This window comes from Nerophis lumbriciformis, linkage group LG09 (assembly GCF_033978685.3).
Source record: "Nerophis lumbriciformis linkage group LG09, RoL_Nlum_v2.1, whole genome shotgun sequence".
In the NCBI taxonomy this organism is placed as follows: domain Eukaryota; kingdom Metazoa; phylum Chordata; class Actinopteri; order Syngnathiformes; family Syngnathidae; genus Nerophis; species Nerophis lumbriciformis.
In genome coordinates this window covers 43,296,661-43,315,000 of record NC_084556.2, presented here as the reverse complement: position 1 = coordinate 43,315,000, position 18,340 = coordinate 43,296,661, and the positions used below count along the sequence as shown (strand labels likewise).

The following is an 18,340-nucleotide window of genomic DNA, read 5'->3' as shown; positions in this document are numbered from 1 at the left end:
ATGAAGTCAGTGCCTCACCTGCCATGAACCTCACCGCACGTCACTGCAATGTACAAACATGTAACGACCTGCCGGTGTGGCTGTGCAACAGTACATTGTTAAACCTCTCCCTGACACCTTATTGAGTTGACAGCTCAGGCTTATACAACAATGCCGAGCTATCTGGCACTCTCATCCAGAGGGCTTAGGTTCGAGTCCTGGGCCTGACAGCATGGGCCAGACCAACTGTGTTACATATGCAAATGTAAATGACTAATGTAATCATAACATTTAATTGTTTTATGTATTTTAAATATAAATGTATGACAATTATATTCATTTTGTAAAATTATGCCTTAATTAACTATTTTGTAGAATAATCTACACAAAAATTGAAATTGTCAATAAATGTCGCTTGTATCCCATGTGACAGTTAATGATGATAACCAATCAATCAATCCAAGTTTACTTATATAGCCCTTAATCACAAATGTCTCAAAGTGCTGCACAAGCCACAAAGACATCCTCGGCTCAGATCCCACATCAGGGCAAGAAAAAACTCAACCCAATGGGAACAACGAGAAACCTTGGAAGGGACCGCAGATGTGGGGATCCCCCCTTGGGTGACTGGTGCAATGTATGCCCAGTGGATAATAATGGGTTAATGTGAGGGACCAGTCCATAGCAGGGCCAGCAGGAGATCCTCTTACATCTTACATCGACGTCCCACTGGGGTGAGTTTTTCCTTGCCCTTATGTGGACTCTGTACCGAGGATGTCGTCGTGGCTTGTGCAGCCCTTTGAGACACTTGTGATTTAGGGCTATATAAATAAACATTGATTGATTGATTGACATGTAGACACGTCGGGGTGCAGAAACATCACCGACTGATGCATTAGGAGTGGTCACCCCGGGTCCCGACTTCATGTGAAAGTCCAGTCCATTGGGAGGCCAGCAGGGGATCATCTTGAATGGAGACAAGTCAGCAACGCAGAGACGTTACTAACTGATGCAAAGAGGAGTGGTCCATCCTGGGTCCCAATTTGGAACAGCTAGCGCGTCATCTGTGGAGGCTGATCAGTGGTCACCTGATAACCTCTCCACTCATGATTCGATTCAATTATTTTCTTGGATTGGGGGAACGATTCGATTCAGAATCTTAACTCAATTCAACACAGTTCTCGTTTCAAACCGATTCCTACAAAATAATATTCAATATGAAATTTAGAATAAATCCTTCTCAAAACCGGTTACAAAAGTTATTCTCGGCTGCTAACGTACAACGTATAGTAAACGGCACAAAGAGCCTAAAAAGTATCTTTAAAAATATTGTATTTAATGAATCCATTTAGAATTGGAATTCAATTTAGATTTAGAATCTGATTAAATTAGAACTGTGATTCAGATGTGAATAAATATTTTTGATCGCAGTATTAATTTTGTTGCAGGTGCTGGATGATCCTGCAGAAGACAATCTTCACATGGGTATGTACATCATATTTGATTTTTAGCCCACTTTTCGACTGTGCCTTTAGCATTTAAGCTAGTAGCAAGTATGTATACAACTCATTCAGTTTTTACTGTCAGGTTACAGTTGAAACATCAGTCATAATTATGATCATTAAGGGCCACAGGCCACATACAATCAATAACTAACATACATTCAAATCCAGAAAACAGCGTAGAGAAGAAAAAAATCAGATGTGTTAAAGGGGAACATTATCACAATTTCAGAATGGTTAAAACCATTAAAAATCAGTTCCCAGTGGCTTATTATATTTTTCGAAGTTTTTTTCAAAATTTTACCCATCACGCAATATCCCTAAAAAAAGCTTCAAAGTGCCTGATTTTAACCATCGTTATAAACACCCGTCCATTTTCCTGTGACGTCACATAGTGAAGCCAACACAAACAAACATGGCGGAAAGAACAGCAAGCTATAGCGACATTAGCTCGGATTCAGACTCGGATTTCAGCGGCTTAAGCGATTCAACAGATTACGAATGTATTGAAACGGATGGTTGTAGTGTGGAGGCAGGTAGCGAAAACGAAATTGAAGAAGAAACCGAAGCTATTGAGCCATATCGGTTTGAACCGTATGCAAGCGAAACAGACGAAAACGACACGACAGCCAGCGACACGAGAGAAAGCGAGGACAAATTCGGCGATCGCCTTCTAACCAACGATTGGTATGTGTTTGTTTGGCATTAAAGGAAACTAAGAACTATGAACTAGGTTTACAGCATATGAAATACATTTGGCAACAACATGCACTTTGAGAGTGCAGACAGCCCAATTTTCATCAATTAATATATTCTGTAGACATACCCTCATCCGCGCTCTTTTCCTGAAAGCTGATCTGTCCAGTTTAAGGTACAGTGTGAGCCAAGGGGGTTTAGCTCGCTCGTCTGCGGGAACAAACTGCCGCCATTGCTTGCCGTGCTACCGAGGTCCTTTGTCCCTGAATTGCTCACACACTCCGGCAGATTCAATGGGGGTCTGGCGGCAGATTTCTTTGACTTTATCGTTGGAAATGCATCTGCTTTGAGTGTCGCAGGATATCCACACATTCTTGCCATCTCTGTCGTAGCATAGCTTTCGTCGGTAAAGTGTGCGGAACAAACATCCAATTTCTTGCCACTTTCGCATCTTTGGGCCACTGGTGCAACTTGAATCCGTCCCTGTTCGTGTTGTTACACCCTCCGACAACACACCGACGAGGCATGATGTCTCCAAGGTACGGAAAACAGTCGAAAAAACGGAAAATAACAGAGCTGATTTGACTCGGTGTTTGAGAAAATGGCGGATTGCTTCCCGATGTGACGTCACAACGTCATTGCTCCGAGAGCGAATATTAGAAAGGCGTTTAATTCGCCAAAATTCACCCATTTAGAGTTCGGAAATCGGTTAAAAAAATATATGGTCTTTTTTCTGCAACATCAAGGTATATATTGACGCTTACATAGGTCTGGTGATAATGTTCCCCTTTAAAGTGTGCGCACGCACTAACCCAAGCACATTTCTTTGTTACTTGACAATCAAGGTGAAATTTATCGCAGATGTTTATGTGGCCGGGCACGCCCAGACCCCGCCCGCTTATAAATACCCAAATTATATTGAAATTAGCCATGTGCCTGAGATCTGGACACTCTGGCCAATTACAATTCAGTATCATTCAGTAGTAGGTGCTTCTTTCTCTTGTTTCAAGCGAACGAAAGAAAGAGGTTGAGTTTAAGAGCACACGCTCTTAACCCTCTTTTGTGGGCTCCCATAACCACACCCAGGCTGAAATTAAAAATATTTGTTGGACATCAGGAAGAAAGTGAAGAAGAAGATGGATGTGCATTGCCAAAACAAATGAGCGAACAGAATTCAATGTAGTGCTGCACCCTGTTTGCATTATACGTAAAACTTTAGAAGACGTGTGTGACTCTGATTACCCCTGGTATGAATATAATTAGTTTAACATACAACCAAATGTGTTCATAAAGTAGCCTGCCCACAGCCAGATTAAAGTTTCATGTGAAAATTATGTAATATTTGGTTTGCATTCTTTTAAATGTAAACATGCCAACACATAAAAAAGGATACAATAGACTCAGTATATATTATTGCTCCATTTATTATAACAACTCAGGAGAGCTTCTTGCGGTAGCAGCCATACGTGACACAAAGTCAGGTCTTTTTTTCCACCGTCTCTGGTGCCATTGTACCGCAACCACCAATGGCTGCAACTGCGCCAAGCTGGTGCTGGAGTCACATGAACACATTGTGACAGCAATATGATCACTTAGCTGAATTAATAGACATCCTTACAAATATTTATATGAAACTGAAGCATTAAATGTATTAGCAAAAAAAAACATGTTGTGTCCTTACCTCAATTTTTTTACATTGTTGAAATCAAATGTTGCAAAGCCCAAATGACCACCTCCTTGTGTCGCAAAAGTATCCACAGCCTGTAGAAATGTGTGCACGTGAAGCAACACATTTTCAGGTCGAGTTCACTCTTGGTACATCTCAAGTTTGCTGTGAAAAGGGCTTAGGGCAGGATTTTGTGCATACTCAAGATTAATACATAAGGGATAAGATTAAATACCACGCACAAAACAGCGTGTGCAAACTATAAAATTGCATTTACTATTAGTGGGTGTGTTGAGTGTGATCTACTAAGACTGTGTGTTCAATTAATAAATGGTGCAGACCGCCTTATTTAAATGAGGATTTTGCCTGTACTATGCCGTTTTTACAAACGTACTACGAAGACACTCATTTACTGCGCATACATGTTATCAGGCTCCATCTCTGGTGTTTTGCTGTTTTGAAACAAGCAGCAAAAAATATAACATGTACCGATTTTTCTGTGCATTTTAGAGGCAGTCCTGCAGTGCATCTACAATGAAACCGACATTTTAAGTGCGTTGACGGTCGCTTATGGAAGATACTGAAACTAACTATGAGCGCATGTTGGAATGTTACAGGCAAAAGAAAATGCATATCGCAAGAAGTAATTTTCATGCATATGAAATAGCGAACGTCCTTAGAAAATACGCCAGCAGACAAGAAAACCCATTAAATGAATTTGTTTTAATCAGACTCTTAAGTCATCCAACAGCTATAAAATTAAAAAAGATATATTATTAATATTTTTTATTTTTGACAGTCCATATTTGTTGACAAGTATATGCATAGGACAGAGCATGGCGAACAAATTCTCTGCACGCCCCTTTTAGACATACTAAATGTAGACACAAAACCGCTCCCGCAGTACAGGTTTAAATTTGATACATTTCAATGCTTGTACTAAATACATATATTTGCATTTTCTTCTCCCGATATTAAAGGAGTTCTGATGATCAGCATATATTCTGCATATTCATGAAGACAGACGGGCAACAATGTATTGTGCTCCTTGTTCTGCTTACCTAAAAGACACAATCCTCTGGGCATATGCTTCATAAATCAGCTTTACGTGTGCTATCAAGCTTGCACATGTTTTAGTACACGCAAACCCTTAATAGATCAGGCCCTTAGTGCCTGACTTACTAAGATCCAAATATCACAAGCTAGACAGTGAGTGTAAAATACCATGAGTGGGTGTGTTGCATGTGATCTACTAAGACTGCATGTGCAATTGAAAAGTGGTGTAGACCGCCTTATTTAAATGAGGATTTTGCGTACATATACGGGGCTTTTACCACAGAGACACATGATCATTTTCTGCACATTCATATTATCATGCTCCTACCTGTGTGATATATTGAACCAGCAGCACATATCTATAATCTATAACACCTTTTCTGAATCAAAATCTAGACAACAGAAACATATGCACATGTACACGCAATTATGTCAGCAAGCCTGCATTTTGATGATCAGCATATATCTGGCATATTAATGAAGACGGAGACGCAAAATGGATTTAAGAGACGCAGTCCACTTTGCACATAAGTTTAGTAGATCAGCTTTGTACGTGTTTTAGTACACACAAACCTTTAGTAAATCAGGCTCCTAGTGCTTTATTTGGGTTGGCGTGGCGCGGTTGGGAGAGTGGCCGTGCCAGCAATCTGAGGGTTCTTGGTTCGATCCCCACCTTCTACCAACCTCGTCACGTCTGTTGTGTCCTTGAGCAAGACACTTCACCCTTGCTCCTGATGAGTCGTGGTTAGCGCCTTGCATGGCAGCTCCTGCCATCAGTGTGTGAATGTGAATGTGTGTGTGAATGTGGAAATAGTGTCAAAGCGCTTTGAGTACCTTGAAGGTAGAAAAGCGCTATACAAGTATAACCCATTTACCATTTATTTCATGCAGTATGAATTCATAAAGGCACTTAGCATTGTTGATTTATGGAAGCAGTACTTATTAGCAGTACTAATTAATTTTTTCTTCTTCCCTTTTTAGTGTTTGAGTTGATGCGCAATGGGTAAGTGGAAAACATATTTATTAATACGTCAAAAGTCACACCCACCTTTTTTTTTCTTCTACTTCCTTACTTCTTGGACCCATCGACCATCCATCCACCAATTCATCTATCTATCTATCTATCTATCTATCTATCTATCTATCTATCTATCTATCTATCTATCTATCTATCTATCTATCTATCTATCTATCTATATATCTATCTAACCAATTATCTACCCATCTATCTAACCAGCCATGTACCCAACCATCTACCCATTACCTACCAATCTATCTATCCATCTAACTACCCATCCATCTACCCGCTTCCTTAATGTCTTTAGTTCCTTCTTCCATCTATTGTTGCCTAAATCTCTTCAGTGTTCTTCTTCATGGCTCCAAGATGCAATGTGTGTCTTTGCTCCATCTCAGACTTCAAACAATTTATGCTACCGTATTTTTCGGAGTATAAGTCGCACCGGAGTATAAGTCGCACCTGCCGAAAATGCATAATAAAGAAGGAAAAAAACATATAAATCGCACTGGAGCCCAGCCAAACTGAAAAAAACTGCGACTTATAGTCCGAAAAATACGGTAATTACATACGTATTACTAATAGGAATCCACACCTAAATACTTATAGTCCATCAAAAATTTAATTAATAATAATTTTGTGTATTAATATTAAAGTTAATCTAATACTTTGAGATCTATTGATATACAACTAATCGTGTGCTTTCGCGTGTGTGTGTGTGTGTGTGTGTGTGTGTGTGTGTGTGTGTGTGTGTGTGTGTGTGTGTGTGTGTGTGTGTCTGCAGGCCGGTGATGGAAGTGCCTACAAACAACCCTTTGTCAGAAGAACAGGCAAGGTTATATCTCCGTGACGTCATCCTTGGTATAGAGTACTGTAAGTATAAGTCATAAGTACTGCAGGCATAATATAGAACAATGCAGTCATATAAAATACTTAGGGCCTGATCTAATCAGAACCTGGTGCAGACCACCATATTTAAATGGGATTTTTGAGTGTACGACACAGGACATTACCACGGTGACACTTGATCATTTACTGAAAAATGTATGTTATCATGCTCCAGGCGTCATGAGAGCCAACAATGACTATTTTGGGACACATGATGATCCACACTTAATTAAAAAAACACCAGCAGAGACAGAAACTAAATTATCAATCAATTACATTTCTTAGAGGGGAACTGCACTTTTTGGGGAATTTTGACAATCCTATGTGAGACAAGAACACATATGTTGTTTTTTAAAGCATTCTAACTCGTAAATAAACTTTAGCAAAAGTCAGCTAGCGGTGGAGGTAATTGGATTTGCTCTATTCCACCAATAAAGCTCTCTAAAAAACATCCTTAAAAACCTCCATGAACGTTTTATATACATGCTGTAAGTATATATGACACGTAGAAACAGGCACATTCATACTGACTTATAATATGTACGTGTTTCGGTCATCTTAAGCATAGAGCAGCACCTGGTAAATGGCAAATGGATTATACTTGTATAACGCTTTTCTACCTTCAAGGTACTCAAAGCGCTTTAGCACTATTTCCACATTCACATATTCACACACACACTCACACACTGATGGCGGGAGCTGCCATGCAAGGCCCTAATCACGAGCAAGGGTGAAGTGTCTTGCTCAAGGACACAACGGATGTGACTAGGATGGCAGAAGCCGGGGATCGAACCAGGAACCCTGAGGTTGCCGGCACGACCGCTCTACCAACCGAGCCACGCCATCACAAAGTTGGCTTTTTCCTTCAAATACACAACTGCAAAACCCAAAACAAGTGAAGTTGGCACGTTGTGTAAATCGTACATTTGCAAATCCTTTTCAACTTATATTCAATTGAATAGACTGCAAAGACAAGATTATTTTAATTTTATTTTTTTGCAAATAATCATTAACCTAACTTTGAATTTCATGGCAGCAACACATTGCAAAAAAGTTGGCACAGGGGCATTTTTACCACTGTGTTACATGGCCTTTCCTTTAAACAACACTCAGTAAACATTTGGGAACTGAGGAGACCATTTTATGAAGCTTTTCAGGTGGAACTCTTTCCAATTCTTGCTTGATGTACAGCTTAAGTTGTTCAACAGTCCGGGGTCTCCATTGTGGTATTTTAGGTTTCATATTGCACCACACATTTTCAATGGGAAACAGGTCTGGACTACAGGCAGGCCAGTCTAGTACCTGTACTCTTTTACTATGAAGCCACGCTGTTGTAACACGTGGCTTGGTATTGTCTTTGTGAAATAAGCAGGGGCGCCCATGATAACTTTGCTTGGATGGCAACATATGTTGCTCCAAAACCTGTATGTACCTTTCAGTATTAATGGTGCCTTTACAGATGTGTTAGTTAACAATGCCTTGGGCACTAATACACCCCCATACCATCACAGATGCTGGCTTTCGAACTTTGCGCCTATAACAATCCGGATGGTTCTTTTCCTCTTTGTTCTGGAGGACACGACGTCCACAGTTTCCAAAAACAATTTGAAATGTGGACTCGTCAGACCACAGAACACATTTCCACTTTGCATCAGTCCATCTTAGATGAGCTCAGGCCCAGGAAATTTATGCATGTACCTGTATGTGCATCTGTATGTATGTATGAATATATGTACCATACATTTGTCTCCTAGTATGTGCGGGAGCCAAAGTACGGCCCCAGGCACCCAGAAAGCCAAACCTAAAACAGCAGTTGCGGTGCCCAGGGAACAAGGTTTAGCATATTTCTGCAAACTGACACAGTTATTACGCACATGGCTGTGAGAATGAGGCGATCGCATTGAAAAGACAATATACAGAGAATTCTCTGTTAATGTGTGTGTCAACCAGTGTTGGGACTAACGCGTTACAAAGTAACGCCGTTAGTTTCGGCGGTAACTAGTAATCTAACGCGTTATTTTTTATATTCAGTAATTTAGTTACCGTTACTACATGATGCGTTACTGCGTTATTTTACGTTACTTTTGATGTAGTATCGGCTAGAAACAGAAACGCTGCGGTGTCGTTCTTCTGAATCTTCCTCTGTCACAATCCGGAGAGAAGAAAAGAGGCGCGGTCTATGTGTGTGTGGGTGTGGGTGTGGGGAAGGGAGGCACACAAGTGATCCGCGGTTTGATATATGAAACAAAAAAAAAAAAGTTGTTGGCACGTTCTGTCCACACACAGCGTGGTCATGGCGAGCGGAGTAACGGAGGAGCTTGAACGCCCCGCGCCATTGAATCGGTGTGTTTATAGGTGCAGACTCGGTTGTGCAAAACGAGGGTTTTAAACACATGCTGAACGTGCTTGAACCACGTTACGACATCCCGTCGCGCACCCACTTCAGCAATAAGATTGTGCCAGATCTTTATGAGCAGGAGAAGAAAAAAGTTGTGGATGAACTATCCCGAGCATCATCTGTTGCGCTCATGACAGACGGGTGGACGTCCAGCGGAACTATAAGCGCTCACTTCATCACAGCAGACTGGGAGATGAGAAGACACGCCCCCTCTACGAGAGTCACCTTGCGCAGGTGCTGACACAAGCAGTGGAGGAATGGAAGATAAAGATATCCCAGTCACACGTGATAATGCCAAAAATCAAATAATTACAGAGAATGAGGCAGGACTGGGACCACAGATAGGTGCTTTGCACATGTAGTGAATTTGGCATCACAGAAGGGAATCTCAGTCAATAGGATGGAGCGCCTCCTTGGGAGGATCAGGAAGGAGGTTTCCTACCCAAGCACAACAGCTGCTCATGTGCTTAAGACAAAGCAAGAAATGCTAAAGCTGCCTGCTCATACATGATGTCCCAACGAGGTGGAACTCCACTTATGATATGTTGGAGCAGCAGGCAGCTATATACTCTGCATTGACCCACAACACCCTGAAGACAAATGTCACCCTGTCTGATGATGATGTGAGAGTGGCAGATGAGGTCCTCCAGGTGCTTAAACCCCTCAAAAGTGTTACATCTCTACTGAGCACTGAAACTTCACCATCTGTGTCAATGATCCTGCCACTGAAAACAAGGATTCTACAATCCATGGCTCCAAGTGTGGAAGACAGCAGCATCACTCCAGATGTCAGGCTTTATTTCACTACCTATGTTTCAAGGAAGATGATGTGCCTTCTTATGTTGCACTTAAACTTGTTTTTTATTAATGGTCATTGGTCCAAGTTTAAAGAAAGGAGGAATGCCTTTTTATGTTGCACTGATTTTCATTAATTATGTTAAAAGGAAAATAAAAATGCATGTCAAGTTGATCAACAGATTGTATTATTCTCCAGTGCAATAACAGTACTGAAATGAAGGCTAAAAGGGCATTAATGGGAGCTTTAAAAAAAAAAAGAAGAAAAAAAGAAGTAACTAAATAGTTACTTTTCACAGTAACGCATTACTTTTTGGTGTAAGTAACTGAGTTAGTAACTGAGTTACTTTTGAAATAAAGTAACTAGTAACTGTAACTAGTTACTGGTTTTCAGTAACTAACCCAACACTGGTGTCAACATATTTGGACTGTCATAGATAAAAATATATTGGACATATTGTCTATTGAGCGATATCATTTTATAATTGTACACCAGCTGGATGACCTAAGGGCTGATTAAAACAAGTTCAATTGATTTGTTTTGGCGTCAACCTGCTGTTGTTTTTTTCATTTAAAAATGTTTTTTCATATAGGAAAATATATTATTAAAATATATCTCGTATATGAAAAACGTCTTGCATTATGCATTTTTTGTGTGGCTGGATTATTCCAATGGACGTTCCCAGTTCGAGCGCACTTCAGCTCTTAAAAAGTCTACATATCCAGTGCAACATTGTAGATGCACTGCACAAATTCTTCTCAAATGCCCATAAAAAGTGATACATACTATATTTGTTTTCTGCATGTTACACAACATAACAAACTAAAACAGTTTGGAGTATAACAACGTAAATGAGTGTCTCTATGGTGACAGAAGGTGGTACACACAAAATACTAATTTAGATAAGGTGGTCTGCACCACTTTCCTACTTGTTATTAATTGTATACAAAGTCTTAGTCGATCACTTGCAACGTGCCAACTAATCGTACACACCATTTTAAACTTTTGTAGACACTAGTTAGTACTTGTTGTCTGAATATTAGTAGATCAGGCACCTGTGTACAATTGATTACATAGTGGTGCAGAGTTACATATTTAAATGAGGATTTTGTGTGTACTTCCTGCTCTCACAAAGGAGACACTTATCAACCTGTGCTGTTTTCTTATGTTGTTAAACATGCATCACACAAATATATGTACCACCTTTTCTGCAATATAGAAGCACAATCGAGACAACATAACCTATTTTTAGCACATCGAAGGTGCACTCTTGGAGGCCACGGACTGAGGTTTTTGGCATAACGTGGGCAATAACTGCAGTGGTGCACGAGAATGATCCAGATTAAAGAACAACTTTTATTTTACATATATGAAAAAACAAACGGCATTAGAAAAAACAGCGGTGTGGAAGTCGATCCCGACCTGTTCCACGGATATCACGTCACACACACACACACACACACACTTCTTGCGTGTCGCTTTTCTCCAGTCTCATCTCTCTACCCTCCGCTGGTCGCTCAATGTTATAGGCCTACTGAAACCCACGACTACCGACCACGCAGTCTGATAGTTTATATGTCAATGATGAAATCTTAACATTGCAACACATGCCAATACGGCCGGGTTAGCTTACTAAAGTGCAATTTTAAATTTCGCGCAAAATATCCCGCTGAAAACGTCTCGGTATGATGACGCCTGCGTGTGACGTCACGGATTGTAGAGGACATTTTGGGACAGCATGGTGGCCAGCTATTAAGTCGTCTGTTTTCAACGCAAAATTCTACAGTATTCTGGACATCTTTGTGGTGAATCTTTTGCAATTTGTTCAATGAACAATGGAGACAGCAAAGAAGAAAGCTGTAGGTGGGAAGCGGCGTATTGCGGCAGGGGTTGTGCCGGATAACTCACCCCCGCCGTAGAATGCACCCTCTGACTGTTGTGCCGGATAACACAGCCGGTGTTTCATAGTTTACATTCCGGAAAGATGACAGTCAAGCTTTACCATTGGCCTATGGAGAACTGGGACAACAGAGACTCTTACCAGGATGACTTTGAGTTGGATGCGCAGACGCGGTACCGTGAGTACGCATGCAGCTGCGGCTTCCAAACATTTGATCGCTTGCCCGTACGTGCGTGCCGCTATGTGCATGTCACATACGTAACTTTGGGGACTTTGGGGAAATATATGTGCTTTATTAACTTTGAGGAGGTGAACTACACTTTGGGATGTGGGATTGAGTGTGTTGTGCAGGTGTTTGAGTTGCATTGGCGGGTTATATGGACGGGAGGGGGGAGGTGTTTGTTATGCGGGATTAATTTGTGGCATATTAAATATAAGCCTGGTTGTGTTGTGGCTAATATGTCTTGTGTTTATTTACTGTTTTAGTCATTCCCACCCGCCTCTCACAGCATCTTCCCTATCTGAATCGCTCCCACTGCCCTCTAGTCCTTCACTCTCACTTTCCTCATCCACAAATCTTTCATCCTCGCTCAAATTAATAGGGAAATCGTCTCTTTCTCGGTCCGAATCGCTCTCGCTGCTGGTGGCCATGATTGTAAACAATGTGCAGATGTGAGGAGCTCCACAACCTGTGACGTCACGCGCATATCGTCTGCTACTTCCGGTACAGGCAAGGCTTTTTTATCAGCGACCAAAAGTTGCGAACTTTATCGTCGATGTTCTCTACTAAATCCTTTCAGCAAAAATATGGCAATATCGCGAAATGATCAAGTATGACACATAGAATGGACCTGCTATCCCCGTTTAAATAAGAAAATCGCATTTCAGTAGGCCTTTAAAGACAACAGATGATGATACTAACACGTAGCACCGGTGCAATCTAATCACCTGCCTGCTGTGTTTCGCCGTCCCGCACATGCCCCGCCCCTAGCTGATGGTGCTCCGCCCTCGACACCACTGCCATAGGCGTTAGCCTTTGCGCCTGCAGACGCGCTGACTCACTTCCCTCCACAAGCGGATATTATCATTACGGTTTCTGCTGTCTCCAAATCAGCCTTTTAGTCATTCTTCAGCTCAGTATATATTAGACATATCATCAGCTGGACAGACAGAAATATGTTGGTTGATGAAAGCAACACAGAAGATTCTCTCATACTGTATTGCAGCAATCACAGCCATTTGTGCATTACTGTACCAGTTTGCATAAGCATTCCAAGTGTGTTTGCAAAACACTTTCAGGTTTGATAAACCACATTGCAAGCACTAAATATTTATATTTGCATCTCTTCCTCCCATTATTGTGTGTTGGAATAATCAGCATATAGTTTGCATCCTACTCCTTTTCTGACATGTAATGAGAAACTGGAAACGTGATAAATCATATTGAAATTGTATGCATCTTCGAAATAAACTAACACAATAACCACCATATAACCATTTACATGAAGACAAACACTTTAGTAGATCATCTTTGTGTGCTATCAAGTTTGCATGTGTTTTAGTACACGCAAACCTTTTAATAGATCAGACCCTTACTTAGTTCAATTCAGTTTATTTCAAATGTGCATACAATACAATTACAATGTAATGCATCACATATTTCCAGTTGTTTCATTATAGCATGTCTGAAAAGCAGTAGGAAGAAGCAAAGCTTATTTAATCCTACCCCTTTTCATATCATTTACCATATATAATTTATCCCATTTCTTTTTTCTCTGTTTTTAACAGAACAGTGAATAAATAAATACATAAATATACCATATGTAAGTAAACAAATATTAAATACATAAATAATCATTATCTCTCTTTTTTTAAGGTTTAAGGTATTTATGATAATTGTTCTTCTTTGTACTTTGTGAACACTTGTAGTTTGAACTGTCTCTTAACTGAATCATATTCAATCAATCAATCAATCAATCTTTATTTATATAGCCCTAAATCACAAGTGTCTCAAAGGGCTGCACAAGCCACAACGACATCCTCGGTACAAAGCCCACATACGGGCAAGGAAAACTCACCCCAGTGGGACGTCGATGTGAATGACTATGAGAAACCTTGGAGAGGACCGCATATGTGGGTAACCCCCCCCCCCTCTAGGGGAGACCGAAAGCAATGGATGTCGAGTGGGTCTGACATAATATTGTGAGAGTCCAGTCCATAGTGGATCCAACATAATAGTAAGAGTCCAGTCCATAGTGGGGCCAGCAGGACACCATCCCGAGCGGAGACGGGTCAGCAGCGTAGAGATGTTCCCAGCCGATGCACAGGCGAGCGGTCCACCCCGGGTCCCGACTCTGGACAGCCAGCACTTCATCCATGGCCACCGGACCTGTGCCCCCCCCCCCCCCCCCCCCCTCAAGGAAAAGGGGAGCAGAGGAGAAAAGAAAAGAAACGGCAGATCAACTGGTCTAACAGGGGGGCTATTTAAAGGCTAGAGTATACAAATGAGTTTTAAGATGGGACTTAAATGCTTCTACTGAGGTAGCATCTCTAATTGTTACCGGGAGGGCATTCCATAGTACTGGAGCCCGAATAGAAAACGCTCTACAGCCCGCAGACTTTTTTTGGGCTCTGGGAATCACTAATAAGCCGGAGTTCTTTGAACGCAGATTTCTTGCCGGGACATATGGTACAATGCAATCGACAAGATAGGACGGAGCTAGACCGTGTAGTATTTTATACGTAAGTAGTAAAACCTTAAAGTCACATCTTTAGTGCACAGGAAGCCAGTGCAGGTGAGCCAGTATAGGCGTAATATGATCAAACTTTCTTGTTCTTGTCAAAAGTCTAGCAGCCGCATTTTGTACCAACTGTAATTTTTTAATGCTAGACATAGGGAGACCCGAAAATAATACGTTACAGTAGTCGAAACGAGACGTAACGAACGCATGAATAATGATCTCAGCGTCGCTAGTGGATAAAATAGAACGAATTTTAGCGATATTACAGAGATGGAAGAAGGCCGTTTTAGTAACACTCTTAATGTGTGATTCAAACGAGAGAGTTGGGTCGAAGATAATACCCAGATTCTTTACTGATTCGCCTTGTGTAATTGTTTGGTTGTCAAATGTTAAGGTGGTATTATTAAATAAATGTCGGTGTTTAGCAGGACCGATAATCAGCATTTCCGTTTTCTTGGCGTTGAGTTGCAAGAAGTTAGCGGACATCCATTGTTTAATTTCATTAAGACACGCCTCCAGCTGACTACAATCCGGCGTGTTGGTCAGCTTTAGGGGCATGTAGAGTTGGGTGTCATCAGCATAACAATGAAAGCTAACACCGTATTTGCGTATGATGTCGCCTAGCGGCAGCATGTAAATACTAAAGAGTGCAGGGTCAAGAACCGAACCCTGAGGAACTCCGCACGTTACCTTAACATAGTCCGAGGTCACATTATTATGGGAGACGCATCGCATCCTGTCAGTAAGATAAGAGTTAAACCACGACAAAGCTAAGTCTGACATACCAATACGTGTTTTGATACGCTCTAATAAAATATTATGATCGACGGTATCGAAAGCAGCGCTAAGATCAAGAAGCAGCAACATAGATGACGCATCAGAATCCATCGTTAGCAGTAGATCATTAGTCATTTTTGCGAGGGCTGTCTCCGTAGAGTGATTTGCCCTGAAACCGGATTGAAAAGGTTCACAGAGATTGTTAGACACTAAGTGTTCATTTAGCTGCTGTGCGACAATTTTTTCGAGGATTTTCGAAATAAAGGGAAGGTGGGACACCGGTCGGTAGTTTACCATTAGGTCAGGATCGAGGTTAGGTCTTTTGAGCAGAGGATGAATAACCGCTTTCTTGAATGCTAGGGGAACAGTGCCAGAGGAAAGTGATAAGTTTATAATATTTAGCACTGATGGACCTAATAATACAAAAAGCTCCTTGATAAGTTTCCCAGGAAGTGGGTCAAGTAAACATGTTGTTTGTTTTATCCCACTTACACGCTGTAATAGTTCCTCTAATGTTATTTCATCAAAAAGAGAGAGACTATTTTGTATTGCAGTATCCGTCGTAGATACAGTTGTATCTGTGTTCATAGAACCCAGTTGTAGTTGGGATGCGTTGTCTTTAATCTCCTTTCTAATGAGTTCAATTTTCTTATTAAAGAAATTCATAAAGTCATCTGCCGAGTGGGTGGAGCTATTGGGAGGAGTCCCTTGTTGGGTTAGCGATGCTACTGTACTAAACAAAAATTTAGGGTCGTTTTTGTTGAGGCGGATGAGATTTGAGTAATATTTAGCTTTAGCTAAGGTAAGCATGCGTTTATACGATATTAAACTATCACTCCATGCTTGATGGAAAACCTCAAGCTTGGTCGCGCGCCATTTGCGTTCCAACTTTCTACATGATAATTTATGAGCTCTGGTTTCCTCTGTAAACCATGGGGTGCGCCTTTTAGGGGCCCTTTTTTGTTTTAGCGGTGCTATACTATCAATGGTTTTGCGCAGGGCATTGTCAAAGTTGTTAGTGAGGTTATCAATAGAGCCGACATAATTTGGGAATGGTGCCATTACCGAAGGCAGTAGGTCAGCAAGAGTCATCGTTGTGGCGGCATTAATGTTGCGGCTGCTATAGCAGTTATTATTATTATTAGTTTTTTGACAATGAGTCAGAACTTCGAATTTTATAAGGTAATGATCGGACATTACTTTAGTATACGGGAGTACCATAACTTTGGAGGTGGTGACACCCCTGACCAGCACTAGATCTATCGTATTGCCGTTGCGATGCGTAGGTTCATTTATTATTTGTGTAAGACCACAGCTATCAATTATAGTCTGGAGCGCCACGCACTGAGGGTCCGATGGGGTATTCATATGGATATATATATATTGGTGCTTTGTTTCATATCTTTGCTTAATCCAGTCCATAATTTAATTCCACATGCGGATATGCTAAATGTTTTAAGTGTTTTACGTGCATACAAATGTTTTAAATTAGATTTTCCTACAAAGTGATATTTCTCCTCTTTTGTTGAGAAGAATTGTTGTACATTCTTGGGTAGCAGGTTATAGTTTGCTTTATACATAATTTTAACTGTTTGCAAATGCACTAAGTCGTTGTATTTCAATATTTTTGATTCAATAAATAAAGGGTTTGTATGTTCTCTATATCCAACATAATGTATTATTCTAATAGTACTCCGGCTTCTTCCCACCTCCAAAGACATGCACCTGGGGATAGGTTGATTGGCAACACTAAATTGGCCCTAGTGTGTGAATGTGAGTGTGAATGTTGTCTGTATCTGTGTTGGTCTTGCGATGTACCCCGCCTTCCGCCCAAATGCAGCTGAGATAGGCTTCAGCACCCCCACGACCCCGAGAGGGACAAGCGGTAGAAAATGGATGGATGAATCGATCTTTTTTGTAACACCATTAGTTAAAAGTTAAAGTTAAAGTACCAATGATTGTCACACACACACACTAGGTGTGGCGAGATTATTCTCTGCATTTGACCCATCACCCTTGATCACCCCCTGGGAGGTGAGGGGAGCAGTGGGCAGCAGCGGTGGCCGCGCCCGGGAATCATTTTTGGTGATTTAACCCCCAATTCCAACCCTTGATGCTGAGTGCCAAGCAGGGAGGTAATGGGTCCCATTTTTATAGTCTTTGGTATGACTCGGCCGGGATTTGAACTCACAACCTACCGATCTCAGGGCGGACACTCTAACCACTAGGCCACTGAGTAGGTAGTGAATGAAGCCTACATTTGTAGTTGTTTCCCAATATTTCTACACAATAACTCAGATATGGTAACACTAGCGAGCAGTAGAGAATATGAAGTAATTTTTCGTCCAGAACATATTTTGCTGTATTCATTATTGACGTGTTTCTTGCTACTTTATGTTGTATATTTGAGGTTTCCAGTTCTTATTATTATCTATTATGGTACCCAAAAATGTGGTTTCTTTTACTTAATCTATTTGTATGTGTTTGACTTTCCCGTTTCCGTCCGAATAGCATTATTTTAGTTTTGCTGAGATTCAAAGATAGTCTGTTTTTGTCAAACCATTGTTTTAATTTGTTCATTTCCTCTGTAGATATTTGTTTTATATATACAATATTCTTTTTTTTGCAAACATTTTTATTAAGGCAAGTGCAATTATTCTACAGTCAATATTTTACTTTTTTTTCCCATACAGAAACATTCAAATGTCCAGTGCTTAAACTTGTCCGGTTCTTAAAACAACCCTCCCATAAGAACGAATGGGCCTCTTAGACAATAAAGGTGCAAGGTTAGAAAACTCACACAAAATAAAATACAGTGACTAAATAAATACAAATAATAAGCCTGAATAAAGAAGTATGTATGTACACCCACACACAACATACACACACACACAACATACACACACACACACACACACACATATAG

General features: G+C 40.8%; 1 protein-coding gene across 4 annotated transcripts in view; it reads left to right on the top strand.

Moving 5' to 3' along the window:
* camkk1a (calcium/calmodulin-dependent protein kinase kinase 1, alpha a) overlaps nt 1–18,340 on the top strand; it is a 179,688-nt gene that overhangs the window by 99,490 nt on the left and 61,858 nt on the right. For all 4 annotated transcript variants that reach the window (XR_009815477.1, XR_009815478.2, XM_061963124.1 and 1 more), the window contains exons 7-9: nt 1,428–1,464; nt 5,881–5,902; nt 6,699–6,787. Coding sequence is in view for 2 of the 4 variants with exons in the window: in XM_061963124.1 (XP_061819108.1) it covers nt 1,428–1,464; nt 5,881–5,902; nt 6,699–6,787 (148 nt within the window). In the remaining 2 variants the exon portion in view is untranslated. The remainder of the gene's footprint in view (nt 1–1,427; nt 1,465–5,880; nt 5,903–6,698; nt 6,788–18,340) is intronic.